The following is a 24,731-nucleotide window of genomic DNA, read 5'->3' as shown; positions in this document are numbered from 1 at the left end:
GCTTACTCTACATAGTCATATATACTTTAAATAAGAGGGGAAAAAAATGTAAGCTTCAGCTTTAACCTGATAGTTACTGTTTCGGATGCTCTTCTTCCAATCCTGAAGATCCAGGTTTCCCTTAGGTGTTGTTTCCTTTTCAGCTTGAAACTTCTTTCGCATTTTTGTAGAGCAGATCATCTAGCAACAACTTTTCTGTTTTCGTGATCAAAAATGCTTTTAATTTGCCTTCTTTCCTGAAGGGTATTTTTGCTAGATACAGAATTCAGGTTTGATGATTTTTTTTGTTTCATTGCTTTAAAGATAGTTTCCTTTTATCTTTTGGATTCTGGTTTCTTGTGAGAAAGTAGTATCATTCAGTTTGTTATTTCTCTCCACCTATGTTGTTTTTCTCTGGCTGCTTCTAAGATTTTTAAACTGATGTTTGATTTTCAGCAGTTTGATCATAATGTGTTTAGGTGTAGTTTTCTCTGATTTATCTTACTTAGCGTTCATTGAAGTTCTTAAATCTGTAAACTTAAGTATTTGGCCAAATTTTGGGAGTTTTCATCCATTATATTTTTCTTATGTCCCAATTATTTCTGCTTTTTTTTTTTTAGAACTCCAGTTATGTGCATTAAACTTTTTGTTATCGTCACCCAGGTTTCTGAAGCTCTGACCTTTTCTTTTACTTTTTTGTCTTTGTTCTTTAGATTGGTTAACAACTTTAGGTTCACTGAGTCTCGTCTCTGTCATTATCATTCTGTTATTAAGTTCATCCATTGTATTTTTTTACTTGTAATATTTTTAATTTATAAAATTTCCATTTAATTCTTTTGTGTAACATTCATTTCTCTTCTGAGAGCTTCTGCCTTTCTACTTATTTTATAACTGTTTCCTTTATCTCCGGGGGGAATGGTGGTGATAGCTGCTTCAGTTTCCTTCTGATAATTTCTGGTATCTGGTGTCTGGTCAATCTTGGGGTTGCTATTTGTTGGCTGTTTTTTCACATTTTCATGATTCTTTATCTTCTGAGAGATTTTGGATTGCGTCCTGGACGTTTTGAATGCCCTGTTGCACAGACTCTTGGTTCTGCTATAATTCTCTGGAGACTGCTGATGTTTTTCGTTTGCAGATGGTCAGTTCCCTTGGGTTCAAGCTTCCCTTTTTTTTTTAACTACTCTCCTGTCACCCTTCCTGTGCATGGTAGTTCAAAGCTTAGTTCACTTTTCACAACTTTGCTGTGCTAATTTGGGTCTGTCCTGTGCGTGTTTGGTTCTGGGGTTCGTCTGAGACCTGGTGGGTACACAGGTAACTGGGGCCTCTTCTCCCTCCCTCGGCTCTCTCTCCTCGGGGACAGCTTCCTCATGCTCGAACCTGCTCCGGTTCTCCTGGCCGCAAAGATGGCAGAGTTTCCACTGGAGTTTGAGCCGCCTTCGCTGCACTGCTCCGCGCGGGGGCCTGCCTTCAGTACACAGCTGTGAGAAGGGGCACCCCCAACCGGGAAACTCACCCCATGGGTGACTGCCCACCACAGTCTACATGCTCTCGTTTACTTTTCAGAGTTCCCAGGCGTTGTTTTCGGTGCTTCGTTCAGAGTTTATAGCAATAATCATTGGAAATGTGGGCTCTTGGGGGCTTACACTCATGGAAATGAAAGTCTCTGTAGAGTAATATAAATGCTGGTAAAGTGAACACTGTCAGAACACGTCATAGATTTTTCTTTGCCTTATTTGAAACTTGGGGGGTTAGGTGGGGGAGGTAAGAGACTGGAGAAGACCTAAGTATACATTTTCTGAATTGATTACAATATATATGAGTCTATAATTCATCTTGTTTTGAGTCATTAACTTTACCGACTTTTCTGTTTGTATTTTTAAAGCACCTGAAGACCCTTCGTCACCCGTGCTTGCTAAGGTTTTTATCTTGCACTGTGGAAGCAGACGGCATTCATCTCGTCACTGAGCGAGTGCAGCCTCTGGAAGTGGTTTTGGAAACATTGTCTCCTGCAGAGGTCTGTGCTGGGATCTATGACATATTGCTGGCTCTTATCTTCCTTCATGACCGAGTAAGTAACCTGGGCAGTCTGCCTCACAGCCTTTCCTGTAGACCGGGAGTGGGAGATGGAGGCCGATGTATGGGGCAGTGCTTGTGAGTTTGGGTATCTATGGAAATCGTAAGTTACTATTTTCATCAGAAAGCTTCCTGAGGGAAAACAGCACATGAGATGCTATAGACAGACAAGCGGTTTGTGGAGCAGGCAACAAGTTCTTTGTCCCTGGGTAGTTATTTATAGAACTTTATTTCAGTTTACTATATAGTCTGTCTCTAGTTTTGGATAAGTCTTTACCGAAAATTATCTACAGCTGGTATTTGTTATTAGGATGAGATAAAAGTTTAGTAACATCAGTGCTGGTGTGGACCGTGTTTCTATTTGTTTTCAGGAATTTTTTTTTTTCTTTTAATGAAAGAAATGATCATTTCTTAGAAAGAGGCAGAGTTTCACACACCCTTTCCAATTCAAGTAGGTGGTGCCAAAGAGAGGCAGCCCCTTAATACCACGGCAGTATTTGCTATTATGGGGATAAAGTGGTATTGTTTACTTGTGGTCTGTTTCTTAACAGTATTATTGAACTACTAGTTTCTTACTGGGATTTACATTCTGAAGTATAAAGGCCTATGGCAGCCTCCCAAGATTAAAAACCACATTACAGGTTAGAAGCACTTGCATTTGCCTCATTTCAATGTGTTTTTAAAAAATTTTTTCTGTTAATGGGAGATAGACTCTCCAAATCACTTTGAATTTATTGTCTCTTAAAAGTATTTCTAAGATACACATAAGTAGAATTATTAATGCTGCACTGTGGTGGAATAGTTTCTCTGTTGGAAAAATGTTTGAATGCGGTAAAAAGTTTGAATAGTATGAGAGTGCAGACAAGGAAACAAGTCCCTGTCCTTGAAGCCAGGGCCCTGCTTCTTGCCACAGACAACCTCGGTGATCAGTGTGCTAGGCCACAGGTGCTCTTCATGTGTCTTAAGCAAATATATGTGTTTATTCGCCTTTACTTTTTCTCAAGCAGAAAGACACCCTAATATTATTCTAAGCTTTCCTTTTAAAAAATATATACATACCTTGGAGTGTTTTATATGTAAAATGTGTACATATTGGATCTGATGGGTAGAATATTTAAAATGCACTTATCTACTGGAATACTTTCTGGTTTGAGAAAAAAAACATACATCATCCCCGTTCTCCTTTTCTTCTTCCCTCATTTATTTGATTGTACTATTTTTTTTATATAGTTTTGAATTTGGCTCGTCTGTGGGATATCTCTGGTGGTCCTTATCATTCCATTTTCCTCTTCTTCAGGCAGAATTTTTTTAATGCCTACTGACAAGATTTCAGGTGAAGTGGATCTGGGTTTGTGATAGAATGTAGGTGAGAAAGAATTTAGAGGAGAAAATTAATACAAAACCTTATGGGAGCAAAGATAAATTTTTCCTTTAAAAGTGGTTGAAGCACACGATGTAGGCTGGAAAGACTTGTAAATTTACCTATAAGGACACTTTTATCTCCCGACTCTGATGGAGATGGGGATGTACAGTGTCTGTGCAGTGGCTTTCGTGTCTTTATTAACCTGCCTCCCTGGGCAGGGGGAGATAAGCCTTTCCATTGTGTTTTTCATTTTTTCCTAACCTCATAATGCTTAAGCTGGCTCATTGAATTTGTCATTTCTTAAAGTTGTTCGGTTTATTATGGCACAAGTAGGAAGACTTGCCATAATTGTCTTTTTTTTTTTGGTGATGAGTTCTTAGTTTTCTAAAACTACTCAGAAAATGGGAATGGCAATCTTCTTCCTGTTCTTTTTTCCCAGGGACACCTCACACACAACAATGTCTGCTTATCATCTGTGTTTGTGAGTGAAGATGGGCACTGGAAGCTGGGAGGAATGGAAACAGTCTGCAGGGTTCCTCAGGCCACCCCAGAGGTAAGCCAGGTGCCAGGCCCTCCGTGTCACCCAGAGTCTGGTAGCATTTTTGTGTGCGGTAGTGTGAGCTGAGGTTTGGAGACGTGACTTTTTTTTGTCGATACTCACATTCACAGGGTTGTAGGATTTTACTCTCCAGAGGGGCTAGGCATCATCTATTCTTAGCAAAGGTATCTTGAGACTGGAAGAGGTAAAGTGGCTTGGTCAGATTTTCCATTAAATGCCCACCCTCTGTGCTCCTGTAGTAACCTGCACTTGGTTTTACCCTGAGTGTTTAATGTCGAGTTACCTCCATGTGTCTCCCTTCTTTACCAGTGGCTGAGCTTCTTGAGGGTGATAGTGTTGTATATGTATCTTTCTCTATCCACCTAGAATAGGGCCTGGCACGTACTAGGCACATTAAACATGTTCACTGAGCAATTGTTCGTGTTTTCCAGAGTCATACATTATGTCCTAAGAGCTGGTGTCGGGGACTGTGCATCGTAACTCCTCATGGGCTACGGTATTGCTGCCCGTGCTCCGTCTTGTAATTTTGTCTGACAGAGGTCTACAAAGTCCCCTCCTGAGTTGAGCAGTCTTACTGTTCTCTGTTTTGTTTCTTATTTCCATAATTTTGCATGTTGCCACTAGACTTAGCCTTAAAACAAACACACACATCATGGTTTCCTTACTGATGAGGGGGCTCCCTGACTTCCTGGCTCCACCTCACTCCCCCCGTTCCCTTGTGTGCAGGTCTCACACACACACACACACACACACACACACACACACCCCATTGTTTCCTTACTGATGAGGGGGCTCCCTGGCTCCACCTCACTCCCCCCGTACCCTTGTGTGCAGGACACACACACACACACACACACACACCCCCCCACCATTGTTTCCTTACTGATGAGGGGGCTCCCTGACTTCCTGGCTCCACCTCACTCCCCCCGTTCCCTTGTGTGCAGGTCACACACACACACACACACACACACACACACCATTGTTTCCTTACTGATGAGGGGGCTCCCTGGCTCCACCTCACTCCCCCCGTTCCCTTGTGTGCAGGTCACACACACACACACACACACACACACACACACACACACACACACACACACACACACACACACACACACACACACACCATTGTTTCCTTACTGATGAGGGGGCTCCCTGGCTCCACCTCACTCCCCCCGTTCCCTTGTGTGCAGGTCACACACACACACACACACACACACACACACACACACACACACCATTGTTTCCTTACTGATGAGGGGGCTCCCTGGCTCCACCTCACTCCCCCCGTACCCTTGTGTGCAGGACACACACACACACACACACCATTGTTTCCTTACTGATGAGGGGGCTCCCTGGCTCCACCTCACTCCCCCCATTCCCTTGTGTGCAGGACACACACACACACACACCATTGTTTCCTTACTGATGAGGGGGCTCCCTGGCTCCACCTCACCCCCCTCACCCCCCCCCCCCCGTTCCCTTGTGTGCAGGACACACACACACCATGGTTTCCTTACTGATGAGGGGGCTCCCTGACTTCCTGGCTCCACCTCACTCCCCCTGTTCCCTTGTGTGCAGGTCTCACGGGGCCCTTGTTGCATGTGTACCTTAAGGGGCTCTGGCTCAGCTCAAATGCTCCTTCCACCATGAAGGCATTTCCTCTGTTATTTCTGTCCCCGCTGACCCTTTCTTCTCAGACGTCAGCTTCCAGCTGTCAGTATAACAGCCTAATTCCCTCTGTGGGGTGTACCCCAGATGCTGTACCACGGCCCCCAGGCCCTTCCCCAGCTCCTCCCCAGCCTGCCTTCAGCTCCAGGTCCACTCGGTTATTGAGCTCCACTCCTGTTCCATGCTGCCCAGCGGGGTTCTCCTCCTTCACCCCCTTTTGCCCTTGTGTGCCGTTCTGTCGCCTTTCTTCCCCTGGACTCTGCAGGATGTAAGATGAGGCAGACGTCTCGCCGAAGTCTAGATTAGGCTACATCTCGTCTTTGTGAAGCCCTCCCCGAGGTGTCCCCTGCCCAACACCTGGGCCCCTGGGCTTCCCAGGTGCTCAGCCCGCACAGGTTATCGAAGTTCTTAGTTTACATTTTAGGTCGTGAGCTCCTGGCCGGGGACGGGGATTTATTGCATTCAATATGTATTCCTGGTGCCCTAGATGGTGTTTGGAACAGACAAGCTCTTGAGAAATAATCTTTGATGAGTCAGTAGTTGAATGTTGTTCTGTGGATGCTGGCTCTGTCTCTAGTATATAAGGTCCTCACATATCTCATGTGGCAACCAACTTATGACTGACTTGATTCAGAGAGCAGATTAACGATAGATTTGTCCTATGCGAGAGAAGTCTTTTATTTAATATCTCCGTAGGATGAGGGTCTTCCCTGGTGGCTCAGCTGGTAAAGAATCTGCCTGCAATATGGGAGACCTGGATTCGATCCCTGGGTTGGGAAGATCCCCTGGAGAAGGGAACAGCTACCCACTCCAGTATTCTGGCCTGGAGAATTCCATGGACTGTATCATCCATGGGGTCGCAAACTGTCGGACATGACTGAGCGACTTTCACTTTCATGCAGGATGAGAAAAAAGTATTTCTAATTTCCTTAAATAAATCAGATATAGAGATGCCTCTGAACACCAGAGGGTGTCTGTTAAACCAGCTGAAAGGAAAAGGAAAGGAAACTGGTATTTATTTTCCACTAAGTCTTGTGCCGTATCAGGCACTATATCTACATTTTTCAGTGATGAAGATTTTTAATTTATGTATTTAGCCTGTAGCATTGGTTTGAAGGTTTTATTGCTGCTGATTGCTCTTTGCTTTTGTAACTTGATGTAAGAGATTGGTTCACCAAACATATGCTCGAATTACTTTCCTTAATTTATTTCTCTTAGTTTCTGAGGAGTATTCGGTCAGTAAGAGACCCAGCATCTATTCCTCCTGAAGAGATGGTAAGATGATACACTAAAGATGTCATGAAGGCTTCTTGGTGTAACTGAGTATGAAACTTAAAGCAAAACAAAAACCTTTCCTCTGCCCACCTCTTTGCTAAGTCATAGACACTTCCTAATTCCTATGGCCTTGAAGGCTTCTGAGACTGATCATGTCATCACAGCAGAGAGCCTTTTTTCTTGAAACTCAGCTTACATTTTGGTCATGTAGACACCTGTGATAGTGCTGAAAGATAGGCGGTACCTCGGTGTGAGCAGAGTGGGGGCATCTTAGCCATTTCACGGTAAGCCTTTGTACCTTCGTGGAAGCCGTGAGAGTTTAGGAAACGAGAGCGCAGCCCTTTGCTGTGCTTCCCCCAAGCTGGTCCTCGGCCAATCTGCCATTAGTTGGGATTCCAAGATGTGAGGAAGAGTGATGATTAATATTATGGTGCTGGTAAGGAAAGATAATATTTAACAATAAATTCAAAAGCACTTGTTCTTTCTAAATTTGCCCTTAACCACTATAGACTTTAATCCCCAAAGACATATTTAGTGTGCTGTGCAGGAAACACAAACCCAACAATAAACTTAAGTATAAACCTAAGACTTGAAATAACTCAGGTTTATTCAAGCAGTACTATGTGTATATACTAGCATCTTTCAAACCGATTTGTAGGTTTTGAATCAGTTTAGGGGCCCTGACTGGCATTTTAAGGGAGAAAAATAGGGAATAAAATAGAAAGTATCACTGGACATCTTGGGGAGCAAGACTAAGAACTGTTTTAAAAAACTTTTGTTTTTGTTATGTACTTACACATATATGTACATATAATGCTGATGATAATTTTTTTTACTCCAGTTTGTAGTCAGAAATATTTCTGAAAGCCACAAACATATATTATGGCCTTTCCCCCGTCCTTATTTAATATTATTAATATCTTTGATAAAGTCTATTCACTAATCATTGTAAGAGCTTATAAATTTGTGTGTGATACTATGTAGTTAACTTTGGATACACTACATGGAAAAATGGGAGAAAGTGCTTCAGAGAAGATTAGGAATGGTTTCTAAAGCAGATCCTCTGGTTGTAATGATCTTTACTGCTTTTAGTCTCCAGAATTCACGACTCTACCAGCGTCCCATGGACACGCCCGGGATGCCTATTCTTTTGGGACACTGGTGGAAAGTTTGCTCACAGTCTTAAGTGAACAGGGTGAGTTGGACTTGTGCTATCTGCATCCACAGAATTAGCGGGACAGCCATCCACGGCCTGTTCTGTGTGAATTCAAAGGACTGTGGTGGTTGATCATAGTAAGGAACTGTTGCTTACCAAGTAACTTTGTGCAGGGCAGATCGTAATAGCAGTGAGGGCAGAGCTTTGGGTTTCTTTACTTTGCATAGTTAAAAGAATTTTAAGTAGGGAGTACTTGGAACTATGGCTTTGGGTATCTTATATTATGATCTTATTGATTGGTACTGTATGTATGGTCTAAAGACTATTCCTTATCAAACCAGCCTATAAATAAATGAATGGTGCTATTGATGTGTATGTAATGATCTGAGGATAAGATTCAGAGTTTTTTTAAATTAATTTCTAAATTAAGATTAACATTGCTTTATCTTGATTCTTTCAAAGTCCTTTCGATTTTTTTTTGGTCATGATTTCATTTACTCATTACTTTTTTCTTTGGTTGGCCCTTAAAGCCCAGGCTAGTGAGCACATAGTTCTCCTCTGAGTTCTCTGGCGGCATGTCTGACAGCCCGCTTCACTCTCCTCCAGCCGCTCCAGGCCTTCAGATGTCCATCCTTTGCGTGTACTGGGGTCTGTATACTTTCAGCCCCTTTACCAGCCTGTAGCTCATATTGCTGCAACTTTGTGCAGTTCTAACGCAGTTTCTTCTGCCTGGTTCATTCCGTCCTCTGAAGTTACAAGCACCATTCAGCCAGCAGCTCTGAGCTGTCTGAGCCTAAACATTTGAGAATTAAGCCCTGGGACATCCTTTGTGGGTGATGAACTCACTGCTCTTCACTGTGTCTGGCATGGTGGCAATTATGTACCATCCTTGAGAGAAAATACAGTCCTTCAAATAACTTCCTGTTTTGAGGGTTAGGAGACTTGATTGAAAAGGCCCTCAAACCTGCCACTTACTAAGCTTCCTCCTCTAGGCCTGAGCTGAGTTAAGCTGACAGTCAGGAAAGGTGGGGGCCTCCACGGGGAGCAGGGGGGTGGACGTGTTGGCAGGAGGATTTTCTCCACCTGCCAAGGAGTCTGACTTCAGGCAGGCGGGGAGCTGTAGCAGCAGCCAGGGCTCTGTCTGGGCTTTTTCCAGGTTGGTTTTTGCTCTCCTCAGCCTCCAGCTGCAGAGGTCCTAACAGGAGGGAGGAGGCAGTGGGAACTAACTGTCCTCTGGGTTTCAGTTTCAGCGGATATTCTCTCCAGCTTCCAGCAGACCTTGCACTCAGCCCTGCTGAGTCCCAGCCCGCAGTGCCGGCCGGCGCTCTGCACCCTCCTCTGCCATGACTTCTTCAGGTGAGGCGCCCGCCCGCGCTGACCGCGCGCGCCGGCTCCCGTGGGCCGCACTGCGCGTGCGCTTCGGAGGGCCGAGCGACGCAGGCCCTTCGCTGCTGCTGCGCCTCCGTGTTAGGGGAGAGTCACGTCCACGTGGGAAGGAGAGGGCGAGTGATAATTGCCTCTCACGTTCCTCTCACAGAGAGGGAGTTCTAGAAATCCTTCACCGTGCACGCCTGGGTCTAGACGTTACAGCAGGATTCCTTAGGACTTCTGTGAACGTGAAGAAGCTAGGCTGTGTCCAGTGGTGTAGAGTTGGAGAAGTTAATTGAGGAACTTAATGTTAACACAGCCTCTCTGTTTTGCTGACATTGTATTATTTATATGAGTCTATTATTGTTGAATTTTACTTGTTGGTGGGGGATGGGCATGGAAATGAGCTTATTTTTCTTCAGGCAGGCAGAAGATTGTTTTCTTTGTTTAGTAATTCGTGATGGAAGAGCAAAGAAGTCAATTTAGAGGGAGGGCACAGTATAGCTGTCAATACTGTCGCTGGATTCAGAGAGATTTTTGAACCTCTCTTCAAGGTTAGTTTTAATTATGTGTCCTTTGTTTTTTAAATTTCCATGTCTGCAGAACTTCTGCACAGGTTAACTCCTCATTCATAACTTTTATTAGCAAAATCAAACTCGTGTCAGTTGTGAAACTAAAAATCCTTATGTGTTTGCAGTCAGAAAGCCTGAGAGAAATCAGAGTGAAGGGAGAGCTGATATTATCCCTGGAGGGGGAAAATTTCCTCTAAGATAGGATGAGGATATATCATTAAACACAGCAGAGGGGGTATTTTCCTTTTGGTTACATGGGCTTTGTTACTTATATTCCAAAAGAGCTATTCAAACCTTTCCCATTATGAGTCCTTTAAGCAAGGTATCTCCATGTGTTTTTGAGGGGGATGTTTCAGACTGATACACTCTCTGCAGAGAAGAATCCTTTACAGTAAATAGATTCTCTCATCACTGTGTGGGGTAGGAGTTCTTTAGTATGAATTGTGGATGAAACAGAGGGGAGAGGAAGGGGACATAGGTATACCTGTGGCTGATTCATGTTGATGTTTAGCAGAAACCAACACAACATTGTAGAGTTGAATTATCCTTCAATTGAAAAACAAAACAAAACAGGAGAGGGAAGGCAGAACCACACACCGGCTCCTTCTTTCATAAATTGTTACACAGGAGGGGATTGTTGCCCCTGAGGGGAAAGCCCAGCCACGGGCAGGGGGAGGAGGCAGGGCTGAAGCTCCTGCCGAGGCAGCCGAGCCGTCTGATTTTACACTCTGGTCAAGGCATTTGTGCTCTTTCTGCCAAGCCAGAGGGAAACAGTGCAAAGGTGAGGTGTGGAGACCCAGGAGAGGAGGTCAGCCCTGCTGGTGGGGGCTGCTGGCTGCTGCTGAAGCCTCTCTGCCAGGGGCCACGTTTGCTTAGAGCTGAGCTGGCTTTGGGACTGTCTGGAGGCTCTGCAGGAAACCGCTCACTCCTGTCACCCTCTTCACTGCCTGGCTGGGAAAGTGACCAGACAACTTAAAACAGGCGAAATGAGAAGACCCCTGTGACTTGTACCTGAAATGCCTCTTTCTGCAACCCTCTTTAATAATTACTACTTCCCCAGAGGAGACTTGAGAATCAGCAACTGTTCTGTAATGGTAAAAGCATTTCTCCCAGGACATTTCATGTAACCACATCCTATTACAACAAAATGTTTGGATGATTATGATGATTTTATTAAAACCACAGCATTTGTTCACGTTTGTGTATGCACACATGTGTGTGGTTAAGCATGTATCCTCTTCACAGATCTCTTTGATATTCTTAAAATATTAAATTCCCTATGGGCTTGTCCTATAGCACTTGTCTTCTAAGCTACGTAGTTATAGTAGAATCTTCCACGTGGTCAAGGGAGATGTGTCTTTGTTGAGTAGTATTATTGTGTGGTCTGCGGTTATGGCTTTGATATTTAATGTGCCTTCTTTAATCTGTTGTCCTGCATTTTTTTTTTTTCTTTTTGGGATTTAGGAATGATTTTCTAGAAGTTGTAAATTTTTTGAAAAGTTTAACATTGAAGAGCGAAGAGGAAAAAACTGAATTTTTCAAGTAAGTTCAGAAAATTCGGGCCTTAAAATTCAGTAACTTGGATTAAGTGCATTTAATCACTTTAGGTGTCCTAGAGAAGATGAGTCTATCATTGGCTTTCTTAGACAGAATTCAGTGACATTTCCTCTATGTCAGGCTCTCTGCTAGACCCTGGGATGTATAGTTCTGGTGAAGGAAACAGATATAGACTGATAAGCCTTAGACAGTAGTGGAGCTTAAGGGGGGTGTCCTGAGAACACAGAGGACAGGGCAGGGAGGAGGAGGTTAGAGAAGAGCTATTCTGGGCGAAGAGGCAATGTGAACCAGTGCACAGAGGCGCAACGCAGTAGGTCTTGTGTGTGGAGTGATGACCACTTGAGTCCTGCTGGAGGGGGTGGGCAGGTACCCTCGGATGTTGCCGAGGGAAGTATTGATGCTATTGGTAAGCAGTGGACTTCAGGCCTTGAAACTGTCAAAGGAGTGAAAAGAGGCTGTGAGACGGCTGACTCTCCCCTTGGGTGGATTACTTTGTTTTCTCCGGAGGGGGCACAGCTTTACTTCATGTAAGATTTGGGTTGGTTGGCAGACCATAGCAGGCCAGCAGTAGATGGTAGGCCTCATATAAGGGCAGTGATGGTACGGTGAAGACACAGACAAGAAATATTAAAACATAAAACCTGGCAAGCCTTAGTGATTATCACTAAATGAGTTGGAAAATACTGGAGGGAAGACGTAGAATCTGGTGTCCTTGTTGGTTGGAAGTGGCTGTAGGCCTCCAGGTAAAGATGGACATGGGCCTTTGGGTAGATGGGTCTGCATCTCAGGAGAGAGGTCTGATGAGGATTAACTGGAGGTGAATATTAAGGTTCATTAGCCTGTAGTCACATTTTCCCGGAGAAAGTAGGTAGCATGAAAAGGACTTGGGGCACCCAGCTTGTCAGGGGGCTGGTGGGGAGGAAGTGGCTGACAAGTGAGGCAGAAGCAGTGGTTAGGGGAGATTCAGAGAGAAACAGGAGGGCTGGTATGCCAAACGGTAGAGATTTTGAGAAAGACAGGAATTGCTTTGCCATCAAGAGAACTTTTGTAACCTTGTCTTAGAAAAAGCTGTTTCAGCAGAGAGAATCAAACTGCTGTGAATTGAGATGTGAGCAGAAGGTGAAAACATGGACTTTGGGTAAAACCTCCTGAAAAGCTTGGAGGAGAGGAACATGGAATTGCTACTGAGTTGCTAAGGGAGTCAAGTACAGCTGTTTTTAAGGCTGGAAAAGATGGGAGCATGTCTTTGGACTCGCAGAATGGAGCTGGTGGGGGAGTGAGAGAGGAACTGAAGCCCAGCCTGTGCTGGGGGGCTGTTGGCCTGTGGCCCTGGGGCACAAGGGAATGTTGGGGCAATGCCCCTGTGAGGATGGCCTTAAATAAGAGGAATCCCTTACATCCTTGGTACCTGGAAAAGAGGTGGGAATTTTTCTGGCCATGGACCTGTTTGTGGATGGTGGCTGAGGGGCTTGAAGGAGGTAATGCTTGGTATGGTCCGTTTCCTGATTAGGTAGGAGACAAGATACTTGCTTAGGGTGATTGTATGGTGGCACGTTATTACTGTTAATACCTGATGTCTGTGTATTTCTTAAAGTGCTTGTACTTAGCTTCTTCTAACAAAAGCCAGTGCTTTGTTTACCATAGAAACTTTAAGTAATGTAATATCCTATGTGTTTTAAAATGGGCTTCCTTGGTGGCTCAGACAGTAAAGAATCTGCCTGCAATGCTGGAGACCCGGGTTCGATCCCTGGATGGGGAAGATCCCCTGGAGAAGGAAATGGCAACCCACTCCAGTATTCTTGCCTGGAGAATTCCATGAACTGAGGAGCCTGGTGGGCCACAGTCCATGGGGTCACAATGACTGAGCGACTAAGCACACACATGTGTTTCAAATTTGAGAAAGTACCTTTTATTGACTAACAAGACTCTGGCTTATTAGGGGGGAAAGAGGACACTCTTGCTATTATTAATGAGGGGCAGTTTGTGGAAAAAACTTTCCTGGCTTGGATTGGAGGTTGTATATGTACTGACTAGCTGGCATTGTCTCACACCTTCTGTGTTTTTCTTAAATATCTGGGAACCTGTTCAGTTCCCCTAGCCACATTTCAGATGCATCACTTCGATGATGTGGGCTAAGGCTGCAAAAAGCTGCTGCAGTGTCCCAGGTGTTCCTTCTTTGCCCCTAGATTCCTGCTGGACAGAGTCAGCTGCCTGTCAGAGGAATTAATAGCCTCACGGTTGGTGCCTCTTCTGCTTAACCAGCTGGTGTTTGCAGAGCCAGTAGCTGTTAAGAGTTTTCTTCCTTATCTCCTCGGCCCTAAAAAAGGTGAATTTTTTCCCAAAGTGTTCTTGGTAATTACGGAGTTTGGGAATTATTCGTCCCCATTTAAACAGTGTGCGCTTACTGTGTGGTGATCTGAATGACCTGGGGAGCTTTTTCTAAATTTGTCTGTGCCTGGCCCCCTAGGTCTGGGACAGAGCGAGGACAGGTGAATACATATTTTCAAAGGTCCCCAAATGGTTCTGATGCCTATCTCTGTTGAAGGACCTTCCTTAACTGCTCGGAAGAGAGGACCAGCTCCTGTTGTAGCATTTAACACTTCCTGGCTTTGCAGGAAAAACTGCAACAATAATATCAGTTGAATCCAGTATATGAAATTTCTCCTTGATTAGACATGAATGTATTCATACAGAGAGCTATCCACTCAGAATTATATTAACACATAAGGTTTCTTTGCAGTACATTAAGTATGATAAGAGTGTTTCAGAAACACTCCTACAAGGTGGAGTATACTTAAGACAGTTAAGCCTGGAGTAATATGGGGTCAAAGAAGCACTTGCCTTTGGTTTGGGACATGAGAATTTCGAAGAGTACTTAGGATTGTGTGAAGTTCCAGGCTCAGCTTGCACTAGGCTTCCTGCTCCTTTCACTGAAATGATGATTTTTTTTCCCTGTCTGACCTGGGGGAAGACGACACGCAGGGAGAAACGCCCTGCCTGCTCTCGCCAGCCCTGTTCCAGGCGCGGGTGATCCCGGTGCTGCTGCGGCTGTTCGAGGTGCACGAGGAGCACGTGCGGGTGGTGCTGCTGTCCCACCTGGAGGCCTACGTGGGGCACTTCACGCAGGAGCAGCTGAAGAAGGTCGTCCTGCCCCAGGTAGGGCGGGCGCGCAGTCATCCGGGGAGGTGGCCTGGAAGGAAAGGGGGCTGGGGGCATTTGGTAAGAGCTAAGAAGGCCTGAGACAGCGTTTCAGTGTGAAAGCCTCCTGGAACCCAAGGGCGGACACACAAACTACATTTCCAGGCCAGTCACCCAGGCAAAGCAGTGAAACCAGCATATTTAGTCTTCACTTCTTCATAACCGGAAACCTGTGATTCTGCTTGCTAATTCTTTGGAGGAAAACTAACAAGATTCGTTTGTGGGATGCTCTCTGAAGAGAAACTGCACGTGTCGTAATTAACTTACTATAAAATAATTAGATTACAGCTGAGAGGAAAGGACACGGTTCCTGTCCGTGGTTTTTAGCTCGTTGATCCACCACCAGGGCTCCTGTTACCTCTGCCCACTCTGGGCCTCCAGCTTTGGTTTCCTGTGGCAGAACAAATTGCCACAAACTGTGTGGCTTAAACAATAGAAATCTATTCTCTTCTGATTCTGGAGGCCAGAAATCCCCAATCAGGGTGTCCACCGGGCCCCCTCTGAAGGCGCTGAGGGAAAGTCCTTCCTTGCCCTCCTCTCAGCTTCTGGTAGCCCTTTGGCGTTTCTTGGCTTGTCGCTGTGTTACTTCAGTTTCTGCTTTTGTTGGCACATGGCCTTCTTATAAGGACACTGGTCATTGGATTTAAGGTCCACTGTAACACAGTATGATCTCATTTAAGGTCACGTTCTGGGTGGGCATGAATTTTGCGGAGACACTGTTCAACTCACTATGAGGTTTGGAAAGATTTTGTCTGTTTTTCTATGAGATTAATTTATTTAAAGATGATAAGGCCTGGTTTTAGGCCAGTTCTTGTGCCTAAGTACTGGGGCCATAGAGGTGTGTAACACACTCCCTGCTTTCAAGAAGTGAGAAGATGGGAGATAATGAATATTTGTTATCTGTGTAGCAAACCGCCCCAAAACTACTTAGTATCTTAACACGGCAGTCATTTGATGTATTTACTTTTTGATTGATTTGGCTGCGTTGGGTCTCAGTTGCAGCACAAGGGCGCTGCCATTGTGGTGCGCACTCGGTTGCCCCACGGCATGTGCGATCTTAGTTCTCCAACTAGAGATCAAACCTGTGTCCCCTGCATTGCACAGCGGATTCTTAATCACTGGACCACCGGGGAAGTCCCACGACACTTCATTAATTCTCATAATTCTTTGGATTCATTGAGCTCAGCTTGGGGTTCTGTTGTTCCACATGTCAGTGGAGGCAGCAGTCATCTGGGGCCCAGAACACATACACACAGCTCCTTGGCACCTCGGAGGGGAGGGCGGAAAAGCCAGGCTTACCTGGGGCGCTCTCTCCACAAAGTCTCAGGACATCTCAGGGCCCTTGTTCCCCCATGTGACATCTCCAAATGATTTCCCTAGCAGGGCTGGTGGACATCTTACATGGCTGTCCAAGGTGACCACAAGAGCCCAAGCAGCCTTCCTGAGGCATAGATTGGGAACTGACCATGTCTCTTCAGTCACATTCTCTTGATTGAAGTGAGTCACATAAGTCAGGCCAGGTTCACTGTGGGGTGGGTTTATACAAGGCCAAGGATACTGGGGGGTGTGGTTCACTGGGGGCTGGCTTTACAGCCTAGTTACTCTAGCAAAGCACTTTGCATTTACATCTGTAGCAGTAGTTGTCACTCTACCTGCAGCTGTTTTGTGTCTGAGAATGTAGAAGAGGAATGAAGCACTCTAACTCTGAAACAGAGGTCCTGTCATAGGTCTCAGAATTGGCACTGAGCTGAGATCAGTATTAAGTTTTTGGAAAAGTAATAGTGGTTTCAGACTCTGAGTTTTAAATCATTATAACTAGGCTCAAGCACACCTATATTAATAAAAATAGGAACCATTACAGTCAACACATTTTTGCCAGTAAGAAATAAGTTTGTTAATTCCTGTAGCAAAAAAATCTGTGCTTTAGGATCCAGCGAACTCTTGGAAAGCATTTTCTGCGTCCTGCTGGTTGGGGAAACGTTTTCTCTGCAAAAAGGTTGCCGAGGTGCTTGAAGAATGCTAGTCAGTTGGTGAGAGGTCAGGTGAGGCAAAACTTTGTGGTCCAGTTCATTCAGCTTTAGAAGCGTTGATTGTGTGTGTGGTTGAGCATTGTTGCAGAGAATTGGGCCCAGTCTGTTGACCGGTGCCAGCTGCAGGTGTTGAAGTTTTCATTGCACCTTATCAAATTGCTGAGCATACTTCTCAGATTTTGATTTTTGCTGGGATTCAGAAAGCTGTAGTGGGTCAGGCTAGCAGCAGACCACCAAACAGTAACCATGAACCCTTTTTTGATGTAAGTTTGACTTTGGGAAGTGTTTTGGAGCTTCTACTCAGTCCAGCCACTAAGCTGGTCTTCTCTGGTTGTCTTATAAAATACACTTTACGTTGCACATCACAGTCCAATTGAGAAATGATTCATTGTTGTTGGATAGGATAAGAGAAGATAGCACTTCAAAATGACAATTTTTTTGATTTTCGGTCAGCTCATGAGGCACCCACTTATCAAGCTTTTTCACCTTTCCAATTTGCTTCAAATGCCGAAGGACTGTAGACTGATTGACGTTGAGTTCTTGGGCAACTTCTTGTGTAGTTGTAAGAGGATCAGCTTCAGTGATGCTCTCAGTTCATTGTTGTCCGCTTCCTATGGCTGGCCACTGTGCTCCTCATCGTCAAGGCTCGTCTCCTGTACAGAACTTCTTGAACCACCACTGCACTGTACATTCGTTAGCAGTTCCTGGGCCAAATGCATTTGTTGATGTTGCGAGTTGTCTCTTGCTTCTTGACCCGTTTTGAACTCAAATAAGAAAATCGCTCAAATTTGCTTTTGTGTCTAACATCATTTCCATAGTCTAAAATACATATAAACAACAAGTAATAATAATTAGCAAAAAAAAAATAAAGCAAGAAATGTGCATCAAAATGATGTGTGACATAACCACATTTATTTAAGAATATATTCCAGTATCAAATGGAAAAGTTCAACAGTGCAAACCTGTGATTACTTTTGCACCAGCCTGTTAACAAGTAGATAATCAGCACGTGAAAAGCAATGAAAACTCTCAGTGGTTACTTCCCCTGTAGAGGAATAACTTGGCTGATTTCTAATGTTCACTTGGGTGGCAGTGTGGAAGATGGACTATAGCAAGGAGGTTCAATGAGGACATTATTAGAATAGTCCTGCTAAGAGATGACAAGGACTGGGGAAAACATGGTGGCAGTGGTTAGGGGTAGCTGGGGGAGGACTCAGTTTTTCACTAGATGGCAGAGTTTTGAGGATGACTGTTGGTGTTTTGGCTTGGGTGGTTTCTTATGATTACCATAATTAGCTGACAGTTCTAACCATGATTTAGTTTACATGTACAGCTGTGTTTTGAGACAGTGCCTCGTTTGTTAGCATTGGACCTGATACATCTTTATTGAGTCCTGTTGGAAACCTTTATCTTAGGTAAATGAGGAGACTGGACCAGAAAAATGAAATGATTAATTGGCTAAGTCATATTGAGAATTCCCAGCAGAGACTGAACCAGAACCCAGGATTCCTGAACCCGTGATGCCCTCTCCACCAGGCAGTCTGGTCATCCTGGCCTTGTGTCTGACTGCTGCAGACGCTTTGCCTCTGTCTTTCTCCTATATGTGTTTGGCAATTCAGAGCAAAACCTCCCCTGATAGCTCCATGTGAATGTCTTAATCAAGGTTCTTCTGGTTGCAAGTTGAAACCCACTTAAGTGGGCTAAAGCCCAAAAGAGAGACTTTAATCAAAGGATGTCAGTCTACCTAAGAGGGAAATCAAGTGCAGCTGGGACTCAGCCATATGGTCTTCATTTCTTTCCTTTCTCTTTATATCCATTCACGTTTGACTTTTGAAGACCAGCTTTTGTTATTTGGTATACACGTGGCCAAGCGTAGTTGCCCCGTAGTTTCCAAGTTTACTGTCCTCCTTTTAAGCAAACCAGAGATAACCAGTTTCTCTAAATTCCAGTTTTTATTACTGGGAAAGAGATCATAATTGGCTCAGTTTGGGATAGGTGTTATATGCATCAGATATAAAGAGTTTTCATAGTCCTGTTCTTGTGTATTAAGCTAAGAGGTGAAGGACACAGCTCTTAGTGACCAAGATGAGTGTTTTAAGTGTGCCCTGAAGAACACTGCCTGGCCATGAACTGTTTGTTACAGTTCTGCTCCATTGAGCTGAGTACAGATACGGAAAATTAACATTTAAAATCTTTTTTTTAACTGAAGTACATTATGGACATGTAGTTTCAGGAATACAGGAAAATGATTTGATATGTGTATATATTGCAGATGATCACAATAAGCTTAGTTACCATGTGTCACCATACAGTTACGAAATTTCTCATGATGAAACTTTAAAAAATATCCTTTGTGACTTTGAAATACGCAATACAGTATTACAACCTATAGTCACTATGCTGTACATTATATCTCCATGACCTTTTTATTTCATAATGTAGTATATACCTCTTGACCCATTTTATTTCCTCTACCTGCTCACTTCCGCCTGGCAACCACTAATCTGTTCTCTGTATCTGTGTTCTTGTTTTTTTTTGTTTGTCCTCTACCCCACCTCCCCCACCACACACACATATAAGTGAGCATTTGTCTTTCTGTGTCTCATTTATTCCTCTTCGCATAGCATAATGCCCTCCAGGTCCATCCATGTTGTTGCAAATGGCAAGATTTTATTCTTTTTGTATGGCTGAATAATCTTCCTGTGTGCATACTACATTTTCTTTATCCATTCATTCATCAATAGATACTTTGATATAAATAATCCAGCAGTGAATATGGGAGTGCATATGCCTTTTTGAGTTGGTAAGGTTTTTCCTCAAATAAACACCCAGAAGTAGAATCACTGGATGGTATGGTCATCCCATTTTTAATTTGATGAATCTCTATACTGTTTGCCATAGTGGCCGTACCCATTATGAAAATTCCCACCAGCAGCACACAAGGGTTCCCTTTGCTCCACATCCTCGCCATCCCTTGATTCTTGTCTTCTTGATAATAGTCTTTCCAACAGGTGTGCAGTGCTATCTCATTATGGTTTTGATTTGTATTTCTCTGATGTTTAGTGATGCTGAGCATCTTTTCCCGTACCTCATGACCATCTTTATGTCATCTTTGGGAAAACATCTATTCATATCTTCAACTTAGTTTTTAATCAAATTGTCTCTGCCTTTGAGCTGTATGAGGTTTTTTATATTTTGAACATTAGTCCCTTATTAGATATATGATTTGCACATATTTTCTCCCATTGAGTAGATTACCTTTTTTCTTTGTTGATGGTTTCCTTTGCTGTGCAGAAGCTGTTTAGTTTGATGTAGTCCCACTTCTGTTTTGGATTTTGTAACCTTTGCTTTTGGTGTCAGATCCAAAAACTCATCACCAAGGCTGGTGTCAAAAAGCTTACTGCCTGTATTTTTTTCTAGAAGCTCTGTTATTTCGGGTCTTACATTTACGTCCTTAATCCATTTTAAGTTAATGTGTTATAAAACAGTTGTCCAGTTTTCTCAACACTTTATTGAATAGACTGTCCTTTCTGCATTGTGTATTCTTGGCTATTTCTGTCATAAATTAAACTGATCATATATGTACAGGTTTATTTCTAGGCTATTTTGTTCCACTGACCTATGTGTCTGTTTTATGCCAATACTATACTATTTTACTACAGCTTTGTAATATGGTTTGAAATCAAGGAGCGTGAGGCTTCCAGCTTTGTTCTTCTTTCTGAAGGTTGCTTTGGCTATACAGAGTCTTTTGTGGTTTCATACAAATTTTAGGATTGTTTATTCTAGTTCTGTGAATAATGTCATTGGAATTTTGATGGGGATTGCATTGGGTCTGTAGATTGCTTAGGGAACTATGGGCAGTTTGTTAACAATATTAATTCTTCCAATCCATGACACAGAATATCTTTCCATTTATTTATGTCTTCTTCAGTGTCTCTCATCAGTGTCCTATAGTTTTCAATGTAGAGGTCTTCCACGTCCTTGGTTAAATTTATTTCTATGTATTTTATTCTTTGATGCAACTATAAATGGGATTATTTTTTTTTTCTGACAATCCATTATTAGTGTATAGAAATGCTACAGATTTCTGTATATTGTGTATAGTTTTACAATACTTTTTATTTTCTGATTTAAATGTCTTCACCCTCCCACCCACCTTGCTTAATTGCTGTGGCTAGGGTTTTCCAACACTGTGTTGGCAACAGTAGGCATCCTTGACTTGTTCCTCATGTCAGAGGGAACTTTCGGCTTTTCAGTGTAATGTTAAGTGTAGGCTTGTCGTATATGGCCTTTATTATATTGAGGTATGTTTCCTCTATATCCAGTTTGTTGAGAGTTTTTATCATAAATAGATGTTGAATTTTGTCAGATACTTTTTGTGTTCATTGAGATGATCATATGATTTTTATCCTTCATTTTGTTAATGTAGTGTATTACATTGATGTGTGGATGTTCCACCATCCTGGCATCACTAGAAAAAAATTCCACTTGATTGTGGTATCTGATCCTTTTAATGTATTGTTGAATTTGTTTTCTAATTTTGTTGAGGATTTTGGCATCTTACATTCATTAGGGATATACAGTTCAGTTCAGTTGCACAGTCATGTCCGACTCTTCGGGACCCCATGGACTGCAGCACTCCAGGCTTCCCTGTCCATCACTAACTCCCAGAGCTTGCTCAAACTCATGTCCATCGAGTTGGTGATGCCGTCCATCTATCTCATCCTCTGTCGTCCCCTTCTCTTCCCACCTTCAATCTTTCCCAGCATCAGGGTCTTTTCCAGTGAAAAGTTTTCACTGGAAAAGTTCTTCGCATCAGGTGGCCAAAAGTATTGGAGCTTCAGCTTCAGCATCAGTCCTGCCAATGAACACCCAGGACTGATCTCCTTTAGGATGGACTGGTTGGATCTCCTTGCAGTCCAAGGACTCTCAAGAGTCTTCAACACCACAGTTCAAAAGCATCAATTCTAAAGCACTCAGCTTTCTTTATAGTCTAACTCTCACATCCATACATGACTACTGGAAAAAACCATGGCTTTGACTAGACAGACCTTTGTTGGCAAAGTAATGTCTCTGCTTTTTAATATGCTGTCTAGGTTGGTCATAGCTTTTTTTCCAAGGAGCAAGCATCTTTTAATTTCATGGCTGTAGTCACCATCTGCAGTGATTTTGGAGCCCCCCTCCAAAACTTGGTTTAAAGTTTATTTTGTCTTGTCTAAGTATAGCTTCCCTAGATTTCTTTTGGTTTTCATTTGCATGAAACATCTTTTTCTGTTCCTTCACTTTCAATCTATATATGTCCTTACATGAGAAGTCTCTTATGGCGTCATACAGATGAGCCTTGTTTTTTGTTTTTTTTTAATCCATTCAGCAACTCTTGTCTTTTGGTTGGAGTATTCAGATTTGCCAAAAACTTGGGGAACTGTCTACAGCCTTACCACTCTGAATGCATCCATCTCATCTGAGCTCAGATGCTAGGCAGCATCTGGTTTTACTGGAATGGGAGACCGTCACCTGGGAATACTTGGTGCTGTAGACTTGAAAGGGCTGAGCCTCGGGAGGACTCTGTGGCGGTGGTCTGGAGGCAAGAGCCGACAGGCATCATGATCTAAAAACTTTTATAGCAGCTTAACAGAGTAACCTTATTTCTAATACATTTCTCATGTATGTATTTGACTTCATTTTTATTGTATCTTCAAAAAAGTATCAGGGTGTGCTGGATTGGGAAGGGAAAATATTGGTCCTTGACCACAAATATGTAGAGCTACGACCTAGAACACATCTAAGAAATGAAGTTCACTTGAACAAACACAGTCTGATTGCAGCCCAACTACTTGTTGGGGTTGGGGGGAAAGGGAGAAGAGACAGGCAATATGGTTGTGTAACTTACTACCCAATGTACTCCTAGGTTTTACTGGGCCTGCGTGATACCAGCGACTCCATCGTGGCCATTACTCTTCACAGCCTGGCAGTGTTGGTCTCGCTACTTGGACCAGAGGTGGTTGTGGGAGGAGAGAGAACCAAGATCTTCAAACGCACTGCCCCAAGCTTTACTAAAACTGTGGACCTTTCCCCAGAAGGTAAGAGTGATTAAAAGGTCCAGTGTTATTGTTTTATTAGATTTTAAACATTATACAAGTAACACAGATAGATTATATTCAAATGATACATGAATTAAAAGGAAAAAGTTAATTTCCCCTTCACCTCCTTCTGGGGCATCTAAGGTAACCAATTTTAATGGTTTAATGGGAATTCTTTCATCCTTTTTGCAAGCCCACAAAGACACAAATGTATTTTAACACACACACATAGGATTTTAAAAAAAATACTATGCACAGTTCCACAACTTGATTTTTTTCATGTAACAACTTATCAGGGACCTGTCTCCAGGTCAATACATAACTACCTAATAATTGTTTTACTGATAGCTGCCTAATATCTCATTGACTATAATTCACTCAGTGACCTCCCTCCCTGTTGATGGCTGTTGCACTCCTTTCTGAATTTCTTACTGAGTCAAAGAATATATAGAATATTTTACATCTTAATAGTTTCAGTTTCCAAAAAGGCTGGAGCAGCTCTTAGTGATACCAAATGTTTTAAGTTCTTTTGATTTTGATGGCCTGTTAGGTGACAAGCTATTCATTTTTAGTTACTGAAGGAAATCAAGAGACGAAAATCCTTAATTCTGATGTTCCCATTGAAATATTACCTGGGAAGTAGCAGCAATTTCTGGTCTTTATAGGCTATAGAAGTCAAGAATAAGAATTTTGTATTGACGGCGCCATTGCTTCTTTGCCCCTTTGTATAATCCTGAAGGATGATGGCCATGTTATAAAGCTCTAAATCTGATTCAGTTCTCAATGATAGTGAGTAGAGAGCATGGAAACAGTTATTAGTAATAAAGAACTGCCAGACTTTTCTCTAATTTTGCTGCCAAGAGAATTTTTAAAGCAACATTGACTTCCTCAGTGCTACTGAGTCAGTGTTAGTGAGACTGAGGAGCTTGAAGAGGGTGATATAGAAACTGTCGCCACCTCTTCAGCCATGAAACATGTACGCCAAGCTGAGTGAGGTCTGTTGCTAGCAGTTTTTCTTCTAGAGAGCACACAGCGAGCAGGTGACGGGCTTACATTTTCATACTGGAGGGATTTCTGGCCAGAGGGGAGGATGTGCATAGTTGTGAGGCAAGGTTTAGGGGTCAGTCTCTAGGGACAACTTTACATGTTGAATTAACAAAAGTCCCCACTCCCAACAACTTTATTTATTGGATGGGGTTTTCTGGTTCTAGATATTTAAATACTCTCCATTTGGATCACTCTGTAATCTGAATAGGAAACAGAAAAGGGCACCAAAGCATCAATAGCAGATAAGTTTTTATTAAAACAGATTTTCCTGAAAACTTTAATCCCACTGACTTGCCATGTTAGACTCTTCATCCAGGATGGCTGAGACCCTGGTGGCAGCTTGTATTCCAGATTTACGGTAGAGAGGCCCTTGTCCTATAGGACAGAGGGGCTGCTGGGAGAGGGGCGTGTATAAAGGAGGTACTCTTAGATTTTTTTTCCTTCTGTTCTTATAGTTTACCTGCATGATCAGACTTATGAAGGCTGATACTAAGGTTTATGAAAAACGTACCTGAGGGAAATAAGTCTGCATGAACAGAGTTAGGGAAGACAATGTAGAGAAGGAGACAATTTATATGAAAAATTAGTAGGTTTCAGCAGGGAGGATGTGGCAGAAATAAGTTAAGAGGGTGGTGGACTTGGGGTGAGGAGGGGAGGTGCGGCCTATGATGACTTAGCCCAGACCACCCCCTCATTTTCCTAAGGCAGGCAAAGCAATCAAAAATTTTGCCTAGGATCCTTTTGACTACTACTCATTCTTGAATATGAACTTTCTAAAAGGTGCTAAAGACTACATTTTCTTAAAA

At 43.1% G+C, this 24,731-nt stretch overlaps 1 protein-coding gene across 6 annotated transcripts in view; it reads left to right on the top strand.

The window, feature by feature from the left end:
• Positions 1–24,731, top strand: part of SCYL3 (SCY1 like pseudokinase 3) — a 39,406-nt gene that overhangs the window by 11,452 nt on the left and 3,223 nt on the right. For 3 of the 6 annotated variants that reach the window (XM_061160291.1, XM_061160289.1, XM_061160290.1), the window contains exons 3-11: positions 1,862–2,047; positions 3,855–3,968; positions 6,861–6,917; positions 8,010–8,112; positions 9,318–9,429; positions 11,478–11,555; positions 13,757–13,896; positions 14,542–14,726; positions 22,707–22,878. In XM_061160291.1, the coding sequence (XP_061016274.1) occupies positions 1,862–2,047; positions 3,855–3,968; positions 6,861–6,917; positions 8,010–8,112; positions 9,318–9,429; positions 11,478–11,555; positions 13,757–13,896; positions 14,542–14,726; positions 22,707–22,878 (1,147 nt within the window). Of the gene's footprint in view, positions 1–1,172; positions 1,291–1,641; positions 1,665–1,861; positions 2,048–3,854; positions 3,969–6,860; positions 6,918–8,009; positions 8,113–9,317; positions 9,430–11,477; positions 11,556–13,756; positions 13,897–14,541; positions 14,727–22,706; positions 22,879–24,731 lie in introns of those variants that run through there. The other 3 variants (XM_061160293.1, XM_061160294.1, XM_061160292.1) reach the window with 3 other exon arrangements.

The sequence above is a fragment of the Dama dama genome, chromosome 14 (genome assembly GCF_033118175.1).
Source record: "Dama dama isolate Ldn47 chromosome 14, ASM3311817v1, whole genome shotgun sequence".
Classification (NCBI taxonomy): Eukaryota; Metazoa; Chordata; class Mammalia; order Artiodactyla; family Cervidae; genus Dama; species Dama dama.
This window is presented reverse-complemented; position numbering and strand designations above follow the sequence as displayed.